Raw genomic sequence first — 18017 nt, 5'->3', positions numbered from 1 at the left:
CGTCTTAACTTTACATTTTCTTTGGGAAAAAAACATTGACTATGTTTCTCTTTCTTTGTAATGTTAGCTATGAACAAATCAAGCTAATTGCTAGCTAACCGCCATAACTGTAAGGTTAGCCTTTAATTTTAAACGTATTTTAAAGGCAAGTAAATAGATTTTTCCCTTCAGTTTTAATAGAGCAAATTAAAAGGTACTATGTTAGTCAAAGTTATCCCTATTTAGCAACTTGGCTGATGTGACATGGTGCTGGTGTTCTTTGCTTTGCTGACTTTAGCCACGAGAGAAAGAAGTCCCTGTTTGACCAAAGAGAAAGAAGCAGATGAAATATTCTCCATGAAAATTAGGAAAGTCATTTTTGTGTTACTATTTTCTCCATGTGAAGGGGGGTCTGAGGGGACAAGTAAGTGGGGAAGAAGGAGCAGGAATCAACATCCACCAGCTAAGTAAATAAGCTACATTTTAGACATCTGTTGTCAAATGTAAAACTGGTGTATTCTATTTATTTATTAATAAACTTCTTGCAAACATCCACAAGCCACAGTGTCTGGTTGGAAATAATTTTGAATACTCATTAAGTGATGAGATGCACTCATGTCTAAAACTATAAATGATTAACAACCATTCTGAATAACAATGGTAGACTGTATGAACTTTTGCCATACAAATATTTGATCAGAATAATTTTGTTCAGCTCTAGTCATAATGCTTCTTGCATTAAGAAATTATGATATTACACTTTATAACAACCATTCATGTTAACTAGACATTTATCTGCCATTCTGACAGTGTGCAGCAAGGGGCATTCTTGGAGTGGTAATTAAATAAATGCTGAATTAAGATCACATTGTATTTTTGTTTATTTGTTTTTGTTCCTTTTTCTTAAGTGACCACAGTGGATTGGTCACTGTGATTGGTCACCGACTATGAGAGTGTCCAGAAGAGATTCACCAAGTTTGAATTTATGACAAGGCTTTCACCATGATTAACACCACTAAGAAGTCAAAATGCATGATTTTCTTCAAGAAAATGTGAATAAACTTCAAACATGGATAGCTTTTAAGCAGGCACATATAGTTCTTTGTCAGCAGCTGTGTAAGTTTAATCATTCCATTGTGCATTAGCCCAGTGGTCCCCAACCTTTCCGTCACCACGGACCGGACAAGGCTTTGCAATTTTACTGCTGCCCGGAGGGGCGGTAAGTGGAAGGTCACATGACACAATTTTAAATTTTTTGCCCCAATTTTCCCCTGATGTTCCGAGTTCTAAGACTGATAATTGTAACTGATCATCCTGCAGTGTGTGGTGCATTACGTAGAACGTTGTACCGCTCCCATCTAAAATCAGGAATTCAACATGTTGGATTGTCTTAGCCCTTGCAGCGTGTGGGGTTTTCCCTGACTGGGAGCAAGAACGCAACCTGTTGAATGTGACAGGTAGCCAATCAGAAAATGCGGTGACGTAAGCACGGAGGGGAATCCCCAACAGCTGACAAGGCGCAAAGTTGAGAGCCCGGTGTCAGATCAGCATACGTTGTCACATAGTCATGCACTTAGCTCAGACATCTATACGCTGTTATTACCATATGACTTTATTTAATCATCAACATAGAATCATGACGTGGATCATCATACACTTTGTTATTTACAGCAGTATGGCATCCTGACTTAGGTTAATGAGTTTTACAAGGGCGTGTGTTGTAGTTAACTGCAGCTGCAGCTAGACCTGCTTTAAATAGACTTTGAAACCACGACAACGCATGTATATATATCTAGTTATCATATTATAAACAATTTAATGACTTATTTTCGTCATAACTTGTTGCATATGCTGAACTGACAACTCCGCTGACGGTCGGACTTCTTAATGCGCATGCGCGGGCATGCGTACTAACTGCATGTATGCTATCCTGACAGCGTATGGCTGTCTGATAGAACACCAGTTTAGTGCATAGTGTAGCAAATAGAGCGACTGCTCCTGCAGTCTTTTATCCAACGTTTTTTCTTTTTGTTATGTCGTTTATCGCTTAAAATGAGTCCACAAACTATCACTATTGCTTTTACATCGTCAGACATGCTTATTACTCTAAATTGACGTATGGTAGGTTGTGGGGTTTTACGGGATTTTCTTCTGGAATCGGGATGTTCGTGGGTGGAATCGAAGCTGTTGTACTTTTATCAGATCTTGAATCGTGCTGTGTGAACCAGACTTAAAACTCACGAGCTCTATTCCTCTCCTCTGGTCTCGACCACTGCCCTAACCCTCTCTGACTCTGGTCGTTATTGTAACGTTTACATATCCCTTCAAAATAAGATGCAGATGCGCCACAAAAACGAACATTTTACTTTCATGAAAATTTTAACTCATGATAACTACAAATTAATGGGAGCCCTGCGCTTGTTTCTCTGCAACAAGACGCTCCAGTGTTATGCCCAGAAACGCATGCCTGCCCAAAATTTCATCCCCTCTCGTGGGAGTGCGTATCGCTCTAAAGTCTCGTATATTGACGAGAAACCGGACTGAAATATGACCGAAGAGGAAATTTTAAAGATATTTGTAACATTATCACGTTTCTTAACCATGTAATCCCTAAAATGGTGGTCTTTATTTCGCAAATTACTTGAAATAAATACGGTTTTTACACCTTCATTGACACATGAGTCGAACTTCTTTTCAGTCCGTGTCTGTTGAAAACGTTCTCCGCAAATGGTTTGAAATTCTCTGCTTTTTCTTTTGATACCATAACAGCTTAGAAGCATTACAAAACAGAGGCCCATTATGTTGAACATTTTACATCATGCTTAACTTTCTAGTCTGTTAATGCAGGAGGGAATGCATTTTAATTTATGAGCCTGAAAATATTTTCATCCATCCTGTTGATATAAAAATTATAGCATTAGCTCAGAGAACAATTGTCATTACGTAGAAAAGGTGAAATCCTTTCAGCTCTTTATTTCCCCAAGTTAGCACAGGGATGCATTTTTTGGCAATTTGCTTTTCCAGCCTGCCAAAATATGGATCGGATCCCCTCTTTATTTTCCTCAAATATTATCCTATTGATTTAAAACTTCTACCAGCAGATCATGGAATTACTCTGGTTATGTAGAAAAAGTTATTTCACTCTTAACTCTTTATTTCTCAAAATTAGCACTGGGATGCATTTTTTGGCAATATGGATTTCCAGCCTGCCACAATATGCATCCCCTCTCTATTCTCCTCAAATATTGTCTTACTGATTTAAAACTTATACCAGCAGTTCATTGAACTATTTTGGTTATGTAGAAAACGTTATTTCACCCTTAACCTTTTATTTCTCCAAGTTAGAACAGGGATGCATTTTTTGGCAATATGGATTTCCAGCCTGCCAAAATATGCACCCCCTCTCTTTTCTCCCCAAATATTATCTTATTGATATAAAACTCATACCAGTAGTTTACAGAACTACTCTAATCATGTAGAAAAAGTTATTTCACTCTTAAGTCTTTATTTCTTAAAGTTAGCACAGGGATGCATTTTTTGGCAACATGGATTTCCAGCCTGCCATGATATGCATCCCCTCTCTATTCTCCTCAAATATTGTCTTACTGATTTAAAACTTATACCAGCAGTTCATGGAACTATTCTGGTTATGTAGAAAAAGTTATTTCACCTTTAACCTTTTATTTCTCCAAGTTAGAACAGGGATGCATTTTTTGACTATGGATTTTGAGCCTAGCTTTATAAGCTTTAAAGCCTAGCTTTATAAGCTTTAAAGCCTAGCTTTATAAGCTTTAAAGCTTATAAAGAAGCTTTATTGTAACGTTTACATATCCATAGGCTTAAGCCTATAGCTTTCTGTGTACTTCTAAATCTGCTTCTTAGTCGCATCTTTTCGGGCTTGTCATGGGGGTGGTAACACAACTAATATAATTACATTACTCAGTCAGAATACCACAGCATCTTTATTATTTACTATTAATTCTGGCATTACTGGCACCGTAAAAGATAAATTATCTTATAAAACACATTTCATTTTCTTAAGGATGTAGAGCTTATTAAATGACAAACAATACTTTCATACGTTATAATTGATGGAAATATATAAACATTATTTATAGGAGGAACAAAAGAAATAAGGAGACATGAAAAACAACATGATGAACTATGTATACGTAAGAAATTTAATTGAGCAAAAGTCAATAACAAACAAATTAATTAGGTTAACAGAAGAATAACAACCCAGGTTGTTCCAACCAGGGTTGTTAAACAGATACAAGCAAAAATTCACATTTTTGTTTTTATGGTACCATGTATGTTATTCTGAGAGACTTTTTATTGGTAGAGTCTTATATATAGGAAAAAATAAGACGAAACGATTTAGTCTATCAACATGGAAATTTTCCTTCAACTCTAAAGCGATGAATCATATTCATAGAATCACATTATCAACAATTTGTGAATAGAGCAAAACACTTAGCACGCTACAGGTAAATGTTATTTAGTTTGGTTAAGAATAATTATTGCACCATCAGTAAATGACGTCTAATAGATGTTCTTAGTTGCCAGAGGAACACAGTAACATCTTCATGAGCTCAGAGGGTCAAGCTGATGAATAAAGAGGATGGATGCTCCCTGCTAAATTATTTCTTTCATGTTCTTTCAGCAAACAGTTGAGACAGAGTTGGTTTTGGTTTCACCACTATTTACCTGCGGTTATATCTGCCATTCAAAGTATTCTTAAAAGATTCTTAGTCTGCACATGTGACCAAACCAACTGAGATGAAAAGTTAAAACTTGAGTTAAGATGTTGTTTTAACTTGAGTTAAGTTAAAACTCTAGTTAGAATGTTAAGTTTTAACATTTTAACTCAACAACCTCAAGTTGGGTAACCCCAAGATCACTAGGTCTTCTTAAAAGATAGAGTCTCTGAGAACAGTTCTTAAAGATATAGTCAGTGTTTTCATCAAAGCTGAGCTGACTGTCCAGGAATGACAGGGCATTTAAAATTTGCCACAGTTTCAACAGGTTGGCCATTAAATGAAACTGGAATAACTTTCAGGTCTTTTTTATGTCATTTAATTAGCTCTACTTCCTTAAGAAAATGAAAAGATATGTTCTTTTGTGAGGGAATTGCTCCTTTACTGTTCCAGTAATGCCAGAATTAATAATAAATAATAAAGACTTTGTGGTATTCTGATTTAGTAATTATATTAGTTGTGCTACCACCCTTACACTACTAAAGGCGGTAGCAGGCCCGAAAAGATGCGACAAAGGAGCAGATTTAGAAGTAAAGCGAAATCTACAGAATTTGTTAAAAAAAACTGTGAGCTGTGCTGAAGTAAATGAGAGAGAAGTTCAAAAACATACTGAGAGTGAAACTCCTTCCTAAAGGTGAAGATATATCACAGATTTTAAAAGAAAATAAAAACGGGAAACTGCGGATAATATAGGAAATAGTACCCCCTTCACTTCCTTAGTGCAATGGTCCCATTTCCAAATAAGGTACGAGACTGACAATGGTCTGTCCCTGCCCCTTTCTGTTTGCTGCAGCAAAGTGTATTTGAATCAAAGGACCGCATTGGAACTAATTCAGTTTTCTTTGATTTAAAAGTCAGTCAGCAAGTTTGAATTCAAATCATTCTGGATGATTAGATTTTTGTGTACTACATTTTGTTAGATGACTACTCATTTTTAAGTCATATCAATAAAAAAATTCTTACCGCTCCAGTCATTCATAAGTACCATCCCAAAGATATGTTCATGGGCTTTGTTGATGGGAATAGGCTCCCCCAGCTGACTTTCTCCACCAACAAAGAATGCCTGTTAACAAAAAAGGAAGTTCCAGAGTTATGGAAATTTCATTTATCAAAGAATGAGAATCTGTTTCAATAATAAGAGAAAGATTAATCTTTGTCTTTAAGTGTCTTTATTCGAAGCCAAAAGCATTCGAAGACTAAACGCAGTCAGGAGAAGAGCCCTGAACGACACACATTACATGGTTATATAGCCACAGCAAAAGTCTGATCTTATCTCTATTGCCAGATGGACCACAAAGACAATCCTTACCCCCACCTCATGAACTGTCCCTCACCTCTTTGGAGGGAATGGTTTTATGGCAGGAAAAATAGTTGCAGGGTCAAACAAAAGTACCAACAATGCATTCCACACATGCCAAGTTTTTAAGACTGCCAGATCAGGCATTCAGCATTTCCATCAGAAATAAGGTTAAAAATTAAATTTTCTATTACACCAGCAACAACGACACCGATGTATGTTAACATGCATTAAAATATACTGACGAGAAAGACCTTTCTCTAGTCAATAGTTTGTGTCTTCACATTATCACTCTACTCTGTACTCTGTCTCTCTGGTTCATAGAAAGAACAGAATAATTACCATCTCAAGCTCAATGTCCAGTTGCTTGGAAGGACCAAAGATTGGAGGTTTTGCTGAAAGGCAAAAGGTAAATGTTGTTACATGAAGCATAATAAGTCAGATAATTTCTCAAAATACATCTTTCTTTACTCCACGATGTTTAGGACAAAAATTTTATTTCTATTTGAGCTACCAGTCATGCTCATAGTTATTAAAGCTCCAGTAGGTCATTTTTATAAAAATGATTTTTTTTTTACATATTTGTTAAAACTATCCCTATGTCCTGACAGTATAAGACTGTGAAAAGAACTGAGCTACTCTACCTCCTCCCATTGGTCCTCCTGCCATCTGAAATACATTTCTCCCGGTGAGAAATAAATCCAGGAAAATGCTCCCCACACAGAATGTACAGGCTCAAGATTACTGGTTTACTGCAGCTGTGTTAGTGATGAAGAAACAACTTAACGTTATGGAAAAACTGCTTATTTGCTATCATTGGTGGCAAAGCTTTGATAGCTATGCTTCACATTCCCGGCGGACTCCAATGTTAGGGAGGAGCTGTAGTGCAACAGAGAGCAAGACAAAATCTGTGAGCTGTACATATACAAACATGACTAACAGTGCTAGCTAGGGAATATATATATTGGAAAAATGTGGTTAGAAGAGAAGGAGAAATTCTGGAGTGAGTTAGATAAAGTGATGCAGAATATCCACAGACGTCAGAGAGTGGTGATTGGGGGAGATTGCAATGGACATGTTGAAGCAGGGAACAGAGGTGATGAGAAAGTGAAGGGGAGGTTTGGCCTCCAGAACAGGAACGCAGAAAGACAGATGGTGGTAGACTTTGCAAAAAGGATGGAAATGGCTATAGTGAATACTTTCTTCCAGAAGAGGCAGGAACATGGGGTGACATAGAAGAGCGGAGGTAGGGGCACACAGGTAGATTACCTCTTTTGCAGACGATGCACAAGATTGTCAGTGACCTGTTAAGAAAATAAATTTCAAATATGCTAGTTTTTAGACTTGATTATATGTTCAAAATATTTGACAAAATTAATAGTGCTTTAAATAAGAAAATTCAGCTCTAAATTATATCCATGGTTAAATCAGCGTAATCTCTTATGTAGGATGTTTCTATTGAAATATAATACATTAAGTTGAATTAAATAATTTAGTTTGTAGTTCTCTATAATTTAAAACACAGCTAGACTGAGCAGGCATTCACAGGGGGTAGTGGCTCTGTGTATGAGTTTAACATTTTGACCACCTTGATAAGATTTAACAGCTGTTGTTAAACAATCTGGTCTTGTCGCCAGAGCAGAGCTTCCTCTCTGGTAGAGTAATAAAAAACATCTGTCTCCACTCAAAAGAAAATAACGCTTCTTTAATCTTAAAGAAAAGGCTTTTACAGGAACATAAACTAGATTTAAATGAACTTAGCTAAGGACAGTCCCCTAATTACAGGAGAGAAGGGAACCACACCCTCCTTTAAAACTATAGGACCCGTAACCTTAACTTCAAATCGCTCCGGGGTTACCCGTCATGCTGTGTCCGGGGAATGGTGCGTCAGTGAAATGGTTCCCCATAAGTTTGTCTTGGTGTGTGGATGTTTGTGGAGTAAGGTAAAAATTGAATTGGATGCTGGTTTGTAATGTTATTATGAGTTATGTCAGCTTCATTAGTTTGTCTAATAAATGTTATGATTGTACTTGGAAAGCGTTTGTCTTTGCCTTTTTTTCCTGTTTTGGCATTTTTCCCTATTCTATGTGTCTCAGGTGAATGAAGGTCTGTCTTGGTGTGTATGAAGTGTCTGTGTTGTTGATGTGAATTTATACTTTTAAATGTTGGAATAAACTCTGAAAATGTATGACGTGGAGCGCTGGTTGTTATCTCTGTGTGGCTTTTGTGTCCACGCATGGCATCATTGAATCCGGGAGGACAAGAGAATACAACGAGCCAGAAGTTAATGAATTTATTCTCTTACAGACCCTACACCACCTTGCAGTCACTGAATTCCTGCAGATTGCATCGTCCTCACAAGAAGTAATCCACCTGTGTGCTCCTACCTCTGCTCGTAGGTGAGAGTGTTGCTGGACAACACAAGATGGTGGTGTGTAGGATGACTCTGAAGGTGAGAAAGGTGAAGAGAACAAAAGCAGAGTCGAGGACAAAGTGGTGGAAGCTGAAAAAATTAAAAAGAAAGAAAGCTGTGTGGCTTTCAGGAGGAGATGGGACAGACTCTGGTTAACCACGAGGAACCCCCAGAAAACTGGACAACTACTGCTCATACCATCAGGGAGAGAGGTAGGAGGGTAGTCGGTGTCTTCTGGAGGGAAAGTTGTCAAGAAGAGTTAGTGGTGGAACAAGGAAGTGCAAGTGTGGGTACAGAGAAAGAGAGCAGCTAAGAAAAAGTGGGACATTTTTTGTGGGAACTACAGAGGTATAAAGTAGATAAATTCAATGAAGTTATGGAAAAAAGTTTTTGAAGTTACACTGAGGTCAGAAGTGGGCATCTATAAGCAGCAATATGGTTTTATGTGAGAAAAACGTACTACAGATTCCGTCTTTGCAGATTTTGATAGAGAAGTTCAGAGAATGTCATACAGTGCTGCATTGTGTTTTTATAGATCTAGAGAAAGCATATGACTGTATTCCAAGATAGGAGTTATGGTACTGCATAAGAAAGTCTAGATATTTCAGTAGAAATAGGGTTAGATCAAACCCTATTTCCATCATGGGAGAAGAAGTGGAGGTGGTTGAGGAATATAAATTCCTCGGTGTTCATCTGGACAACAGATTGGATTGGAGATGCAACAGTGAAGTGTCTATAAGTAGGGACAAAGCAGACTGGACTTCTTGAGGAAACTAAGATCATTCAAGGTTTGCAGCAAGATGATGCAGATCTTCTATAAGTCTGTTGTTGAGAGTGTCATATCTTCTGCAGTTAGGGCAGCAGCCTCAGAACCAGGGACCTAAAATGGCTTAACAGCCTGATAAAGAAGGCTGGTTCTGTTCTGGGTACGACTGTGGAGCCTATGAAGATGATGATTCTTCATGAAACCAAGAAAGTTATGGACAACCTTGTCTTGGGAAAACAGAGTATCTTCAGTCAAACACTTCTTCAGATTTGCTGTAATACAGACCGCTACAAGAGATCTTTCCTGCCAACAGCTATACTATCTACAATAATTCATATGAATTAATATGAGTTACAACATTTAACTTCCCTTTGGATCACTAAAGTAATTTTGTATTTGAATTTGAGTAGCAGAGAACTATGTTAGAGTGGTGCAGGATGTGTTATGTATGAGAGCTGTAAGACTGTGGTGAGATGTGCTTTGGAGTGACAAAAAGGAGTTCAAGGTTGTTATGTTTGGAAGCCAGGACGAGGTAAAAGCTGAAGTAGACAAAGAACTCTTAACAGCGTTTATTCAGAACTCGCTCAGCAGTACAGTAACATCAGGTCATCCTCTCCGCCATCTTATCTCTTCTTCTCCTTCTCTCCCTCAGTCTAACTTATTCTCGTACACCACCTAGTGGTAGACACAACAAAGGTGTAAGTGGAATTTCACTGAGGAACAGCACTGAGCCCTTTCTTGTTTATGTGGTGATGGACAGGTTGACAAATGAGGTTAGACAGGAATCTCCATACACTATGATGTTTACAGATGACACTGCAAACATCTGTAAACATCATAGTTTACAGAGAGCACAGAACAGGTGGAGGAAAATCTTGAGAGATGAAGGTTTGCCCTGGAAAGGAGAGAAATGTAGGTTAGATATAGCAAGACAGAATACGTGTGTGAATGAGAGGGACTCAAGTGGACATGAGGTTACAGAGAACAGAGATAAGAAGGTGAAGGATTTTAAGTAGTTGGAGCATGAAAAAGAAGTAAAGAAACGTGTCCACCCAGGTTGGAATGGGTGGAGAAAAGTGTCAGGTGTGCTTTGTGATAAAAGAGTATCAGAAAGGATGAAAGGAAAGGTGTACAAGATGGTGGTGTGACCTGCAATGCTGTTTGGTTTAGAGACAGTGGCAACGACAAAGAGGCAGGGAGCAGAGTTGTAAGTAGCAGAGAAGGACATGTCACTCCCAAGGAGAACCTCAACAATGGATAAGATCAGAAATTAATACATCAGAGGAATAGCTCATGTAAGATGCATGGGAGATAAAGTCCGAGAAGCCAAGCTCAGATAGATTCCCTCAAGGGAAAAGCCAAGAGGAAAAAAAGAAGTCCCTCTGACAATAAAGTCTAGGTCAGGGGTCACCAAAATGGTGTCCGCGGGCACCTAGTCGCCTGAGGGGACATTGTCAGTCGCCCCCAGAGCAAGTTCTAAAAATAGCCATTGTCATTAAGGAGCACTGCCAAGAAAAAAAATATATACATATTAAATGTTTTTACATTGAAGTAACATTTGTTTATATTTAGATTAAAAAAAAAAGTAAATTATAAAAACATTTACAATAAATTGCTGTATGTATAAAACTCTTTTCTACAGTTAAAGTTCAGAATTATGCTCAGATGCCTGCAGAACATTATCGGAAGGCAGTAGCGCCTGCAGCTAACGGAGTACCCACTCTGCATACCTTGAGATGCAGGTATGCAGAGTGGGAATGCATCTCAAGGTATGCATTGAAATTGCATACAAATTCCAGAAATTATTTTCTTTTTTTACTCTGCATACCTTGAGATGCAAACTTGCATCTCAAGGTATTATCCAACCCTTTTATTGTTAATAAAATTGTGGAGAAAAGCAGATCTTTTGTGTCAAAACATCTTGTATGTAGCGAGTCTGTGGGGGTGGGCACGCCAAAGCCTAAATCTTATTGCTCAGTTTACTTTTGTTTATTTGGCGGCTTGGTGCTTTTTCTGTAAGCTAAAGATGAATGAGCAGAGTTTGATCCTCCCGTACAGCTGCAGATGCTATTGCAACAATCCATACTCTTAGTCACTTGTGGGAAATTTAGAATCACACAGAAGAGCTCCAAAAGGGAATCAAACTTTAAACTCTGTGAACTAAGAACTTCTGATCACATAATAGGAATTAACCATTGTTGCCATGGTAAATCATTACTGATAACTGTTGTGAGTAGTCCCTAACATTAATATGATCAGGCAGCATGTAATCACATGTATTATTGTTATAAAGGCTGGCTGAGCCAATATAATTTATGTCTGTATCAAACAAGTAGTCCTTCGTGTTACTCTGTACTCGTGAGGCAGGTCCCAGTCTCAAAAAGGTTGGTGACCCCTGGTCTAGGTAGTCTCTACTATGTCAAAATATCTTCAGGTTGGTTTTATGCTCTACTCAGGTCACTAGTTAAACTTATACTTTTTGATATGAAGAGAAGAAGATGTGAAACAGTATTTGAAAAACCATCTTCAAAATAGGTTTGTCTGCTTCAATTAATGAGTAACACAAAAATGTGTAATTCGTAATTAAATTAAAAAGGACATTAATGATACCCAACACTGGCAAACATTAGGAGATTACTTTGATCAGGCCTCATCTGGCCACAAGGGCGGTGAATTGGGGTTCCAGACACAACCAGTGATGATGCTCTGCCATGGTATCCCACTGGAAGCCTCAACCTGCCAAACATCATAACCCAGTTTTAAACAACAAAACCACACAAACAACAATTTGGGTTGTGTTTTTGCACAAACTTACCGAACTGGAAAACTGATGGCTAGAACTTTCTATAAATTTACTTAAACTTGGTACAAAGTTTTTAAATCAAATGTTTCAGTATCAATAAAAAGTGATAATCACATGTTAAACCATAATAATGTTATTTATTCCTGTTTCTAATTTAGTAAATTGAAAACATGCAACCCTCCGTTATCAAGCTGTCGTCTTGAAAAACATGTGTAAACATGAAAATCCTTGAACAACATAAAGAAATTAATTTATTTTACATGAGCATAATGACATCTGCAGGACTTAGGCTGACTTTCTATCTTTAAATATTATTCATGAAATTTTATTATTAATTTGGTTTGTTGCTCTAGATATTAGCATGGCATGTACCAGTTTGGCATCAAAGCATTCTCTTTTCCTCGAAACATGATGCCGACATTAGTGGCGTGATCCTTGGAGGAGTAGAAATCAGTGTAATCACCTGTGAAACACACAGAAGTGGATTTCTATTTTTAATTCATTTGTAAAACCCTCCAAAAAATCTTTCCATATTCTCACTATAAACTTCCTTTTAAAGTTTATAGTGAGACTGGCTTAGGTTATCCTGTCATTCTGCGATAGGCTTAGGCTACTGAAAGACAAAATGACCACTTTTTCTCATGTTCTTATTCTACTCCTCTACAATTTGCATTATTTCCCACTATTTCAACTATTAAAGTTTTGCTTTCTCTCAGTTACTTTTCTTTCCATAGAAGCTACACCTGGTCTGACATTCTGTTTAGCTGTGATTCGTTCCTGGAGGGGGCACCAGCTGAGATAATGTTGCCATCAGCAAATCGTTTTCCCTTTCCTGCAATTACCGTTTTCCTTTCATGAACATCAAAAATAATTCTATATCACTTCATCAGTTTCTTCTTGTGCATTCTTCTCTGTCTTCTTTTGGGAATCAGAATTCACATTAATATTAGGCTTATGTAATTATTAATAATTATAATCAATCATTTATTATTAGATTATTCATAAAATGTAAATTCTTTACAGCTGAAACATTCTGTAATTGATCTCTTTCATTAACTACTGGCATGTAATCTAACTACTGACAAGACAAAAGGAATATGTAGAAGAATAAAATGGGAATCAAATCAGATTAGTGAATGAGCTATGACAAAATGAAACTGGAATACTGAAAAAATTACCTCAAAACCAATTATCTAATAAACAAGAAAAAGGAAAAAACAGAGTTGCACAACCATAAATGCAGCATACAGTATTGTAAAAGAGAATAACTGTTTTACAGTTATTCTCTTTTGTGTAACTGAGGGCTGTTTCACAAAAGTAGGATTACAAAATCCAGGATAAGAGACAAAGCCAGGGTGGACATAGCGCCATCAGTTCATCCTGCTTTTATCAAATTCACAAAGACCAAACCAGGCTCAAGAGGTGTGACTATGTCGAGCCAAACTCAAATAATTTAGGCGAATGCAAGTCAACAGATTTCTTCGGCAGACCATGAGATCGATCACAGACTCATTGATTCTATGCTAGACAAACTGCGTACACTATACTGCACACCAATCACACAACATCTTTTGATTTAGGATTATGAGGAATTGAAGCGCAACATACTAAAGAAAAAAAAACTGCTACTATAATAGCAAAGAATAGGAGATAGATTAAATGTGTAATTAGCCTAAAATATAAATTTCTTAACCATTCTTAACTGAAAACAACAACCCGTCATACTTGTCATTTGCTCAAATAAACAACCTTAACCTGGTTTGAGTATTTCGGAAACTGCTGATCTACTGGATTTTCACGTACACTAGATTTTCTAGGGTTTACAGAGAATGGTCCGAAAAAGAGAAAATATCCAGTGAGCGTCAATTCTGTGGGCGTAAATGCCTTGTTGATCCCAGAGGAGAATGGCCAGACTGGTTCAAGCTGATAAAATGGCAACAGTAACTTAAATAACCTCTCGTTACAACCGAGGTATGCAGAAGAGCATCTCTGAACGCACAACACGTCAAACCTTGAGGCAGATGGACTACAGCAGCAGAAGACCACAGTGTGTACCACTCCTGTCAGCTGAGAACAGGAAACTGAGGCTACAATTTGCACAGGCTCACCAAAATTGGACAATAGAAGATTGGAAAAACGTTGCCTGGTCTGATGAGTCTCGATTTTTGCTGCGACATTCAGACAATAGAGTCAGAATTTGGCGTCAACAACATGAAAGCCTGGCTCAGTCCTGCCTTGTGTCAATGGTTCAGGCTGGTGGTGGTGGTGCAATGGTGTGGGGGATATACTGGTACACTGTGTATTGGTACACTGTGGTCATAAGGGATGGACATGGTCAGCAACAACACTCAGGCAGGCTGTGGCGTTGACATGATGCTCAAATGGTACTAATAAGTACAGTATACCAATCTTCTGATGGCTACTTCAAGCAGGATAACGTGCCATGTCATAAAATGCAAATCCTCTCAGACTGGTTTCCTGAACACGACAATGAGTTTACTGGACTCGAATTCTTCCACAGTCACCAGATCTCAATCCAATACAGTACCTTTGGGATGTGGTGTAATGGGAGATTCGCATTATGGATGTGCAGCAAACAAATCTGCAGCAACTGTGTGATGCTTTCATGTCAATATGGACCAGACTCTCTGAGGAATGTTTCCAATACCTTGTTGAATCTAGGCAGTTCTGAAGGCAAAAGGGGGCCCAACTCAGTACTAGCTAGTTGTACCTAATTGAGTGAGTATTTTAAATGTTCTGTTATTTAAACTGGACATTTGTTTAATTATATGGCTTGACTTAATTACCATACACTTGTTGCTTTATGACCCATTTGTCTAGCTCCCTCAACCTAGACAGATGGTCTATTAAATGCCTTTAATATTTATTAAAGGCCTTTCCATAAAACTAGAACAAAAACACAATCTAACAGAAACACAATCTAACAGTAACATAGTCTGTATGGGTCATTTTAAAATTGATAATGGTATTTTCTAACATTACAATGTTAAAATCATAATAGTACTTGACAGAATACCATAAATAATTAGTGTTATTTTGATGCAGAGAGTTAAAAAGACAGAAACAAGCAGACAAGTAAGTCATGGAGAAAACACCTAGGTTTCTAATCAGCATGGCCGGTGACTTAACAGATAAGGCTCCAGGCTTAACTAGCAGGAACAGCTGCACAGGATAAATCGGCATGATAACTTATGTCTTCCCACTGTTGTGAAACCGAATCGAAACCTAATTAAGTAAGAATATTCTGAAAATCCCAGTTTAATCTGCTATCCTGAGGGCTGTTTTACAAAAGTAGTATTACAAAATCCAGGATAAGAGATAAAGCCAGGCTTGACATAGCGCCATCAGTTCATCCTGGCTTTATTCATTTCACAAAGATGAAAATGGGCTCAGGAGGTGCGACCGTAGGGTGAGACTATGTTGAGCCAAGCTGAAGTAATTCAGTTCAATGCGTGTCAACAGATTTCTTCAGCAGACCATGAAAGCAATCACAGATTAACTGATGCTATGCTAGATAAATTGTGTACGCCATCCCTCACACCAAACGAGCAACATATTCTGATTAAGGATTATAAGTAATTGAAGCACATGATACTAAAGAAAAAAACTGCTGCTACAATAGCAAGCAACAGTGGATCAATTGAATGTATAATTAATACAAAATATACATTTCCAAACAATTCTTACAAAAAAAACGTTTTAGTTATACCTGTCACTTGCTCAAATAAACAAGTTTAACCAAATAATAAAAGAACAGTATAAATCAATATTATAACATGTTAGTCTGATAGTGGATTCATTCATGTTATTCTTTTTTGTTCCACATTCTTATTTATGTAGAACTGACATGAAAACACATCAAGATTAAATAAAATTTTTTACGGCACCTGGGAAGTATGTCGATAAATTGTTGACTACAATGTGTAAATGACTTTGTGCACGTGCAGTGATACTGCTGTACCCATTGTGTGCACCTTGAAATTTTCCTTTAAGTAAAAAAACAACTGCTGTAAGTGAGTTGAGTTGTTTATGCTGTTGTGACGGAAGGTTACAACTGTAAACAGTCATTGTTGGCGCATTCCTGGACATATTAATGGCAACAAAGATGGAGTTTCTTTTTCACCTCTGCCTCCACTCCTCTCTTTGCCAAGGCGAGCCACTGATCCCATGGTCCCCTGGATAGTCTTTTGAGATGTTCTTAACAGCACCAGGCTAGCTGATGCTAGCAATGCTAGGCTAACGGCTATTCTCATCTACAACCTGTGAAGTGAGGGACGGCGCATCTTCTGGACTCTCGGGCCGGTGAACGAATATGATGATCAGGGCCGGCCGAAGCCTCCATGGGGCCCTAAGCAAAATTTGGTTTTGGAGCCCTCTAGTTCTGCTAACAATGTGGACTGACTGCAATCAGCAGTCCGATCATTAGGCCACTCACACACCTGTGTCAGGGAGTGGGGTTTGCGGTGGAGAGAAGAGACGCAGGTAGACCCAGGATGTAGATGAAAATGGTGATTTATTGATGAACAAAAGCTCAGTCCAGGATGACAGGCAGCACAGCAGAGAGGTTAGCATACAGCTAATACCGGTAGCAACTGAAGACTGAATAACGAGAGCTAAGCTAACCAACTGGCAAGCACGCAGTAGACAACAACTGACATAAGACGAGAACCCGACAAGAGACAGAAACAACAGGTGGACTTAAATACACACGGGGTAATCAGGTAACTAGACACACCTGGGAAGCAATCAACGGGGAAGATGCAGAAACAACAGAGACTCAGGACAGAAAAACCTTAAAATAAATACACAGAAACACGGATTATGACAACCTGCTATAAACTTATTGCATCTCTGGCAATGCTGTTTACATTATATACATGTATGTATGTATGTATGTATGGATACATTTATTGGCCAACTGATTTATCAACCACTTGACTTCTGGGCGCCGATTTCCTTAATTTTGGAGGATCGTGATTGGCCGATACTTACATGTGAAGCCCATCTTATTCCCTAATCTTATCTTCGTCAGCAAAGGTTTAAAAATCAGTCTCTGTCCTCTTCTACTCTACAGTGAGAGGTTTGACTGACAGACTGGCCCACAAGGTCAGGTCTGCATGTTTATAGTTAACTATATTCACCCCACTGTTGCCAACTCAGTGACTTTCTTGCTATATTTAGCGACATTTCAGACAAAAACAATTCATATCAGCCAAAATCAAAATCGGCAGGTCAGGCGTTTTATAGATTGGTAACCAGGAATCGGCCAGAAAACTGCAATCAGTGCAGCCCTACACACATATTCATGACATTCTTTGATTAAATAAATTTCTCTTAAGCATTACTCGAATAGCTAAAAATTTAATTTATACCAGGTGAGTCTTTCTCCCCTAAGAATGTGGATTGTGTTGAGGACACAAATTTGATCATTCTTAGTATTAATACAGTTAATCGTAGAGCATGCGAAAATAGTGGATTGAATAACATCTTAGAGGGCCTGCAGGAGGGACTGTCTGTTATCAGGGAGGAACCACGCCATAAATTAACTCTGGCACACAGGCAGTGTCTCAGTCGAGCAGGCAGCAGAGATATGACAAGTTATCTCCCACAGGGAGAGGAAAACACTAAAAACTTAAGGAAACACAAACTAAGAACACATAATACTTTTAATAATTGCAATTTAATTAGTAGAACACAATTTAGTTAAAGTTAACATGATTTGAACTAGTCTAGCTTGTAGTCTCATATGAATAGCTTAACTCATGTTAAACTGTAACATCAGTTAGTCAAGCATATAATCAAAACTAGTATAACATTAATTAGAAAATGTCTGGAATGAAATGCGTTCATATTGAAAATGTTCAGCTATACTCTTTAAGTTTCTTAATTCTTAAAATCAGCACTTTGATCTTAGAAAATCAAAAATACCTTTACTGTACATTTAAAATAATTTGTTTTGCTGTAGTTGTACTTTTAAGCAG

At 37.8% G+C, this 18017-nt stretch overlaps 1 protein-coding gene across 3 annotated transcripts in view; it reads right to left on the bottom strand.

The window, feature by feature from the left end:
- fah (fumarylacetoacetate hydrolase (fumarylacetoacetase)) overlaps positions 1 to 18017 on the bottom strand; it is a 138398-nt gene that overhangs the window by 79595 nt on the left and 40786 nt on the right. For all 3 annotated transcript variants that reach the window (XM_016664784.1, XM_007579192.2, XM_016664785.1), the window contains exons 7-8: positions 6376 to 6428; positions 5700 to 5799 (exon numbers count right to left, since the gene is read on the bottom strand). In XM_016664784.1, the coding sequence (XP_016520270.1) occupies positions 5700 to 5799; positions 6376 to 6428 (153 nt within the window). The remainder of the gene's footprint in view (positions 1 to 5699; positions 5800 to 6375; positions 6429 to 18017) is intronic.

The sequence above is a fragment of the Poecilia formosa genome, unplaced genomic scaffold, assembly GCF_000485575.1.
Source record: "Poecilia formosa unplaced genomic scaffold, Poecilia_formosa-5.1.2 Scaffold511, whole genome shotgun sequence".
Lineage (NCBI taxonomy): Eukaryota > Metazoa > Chordata > Actinopteri > Cyprinodontiformes > Poeciliidae > Poecilia > Poecilia formosa.
Note: the sequence above shows the minus strand (reverse complement) of the source record. Positions and strands in the feature narration are given on the sequence as shown.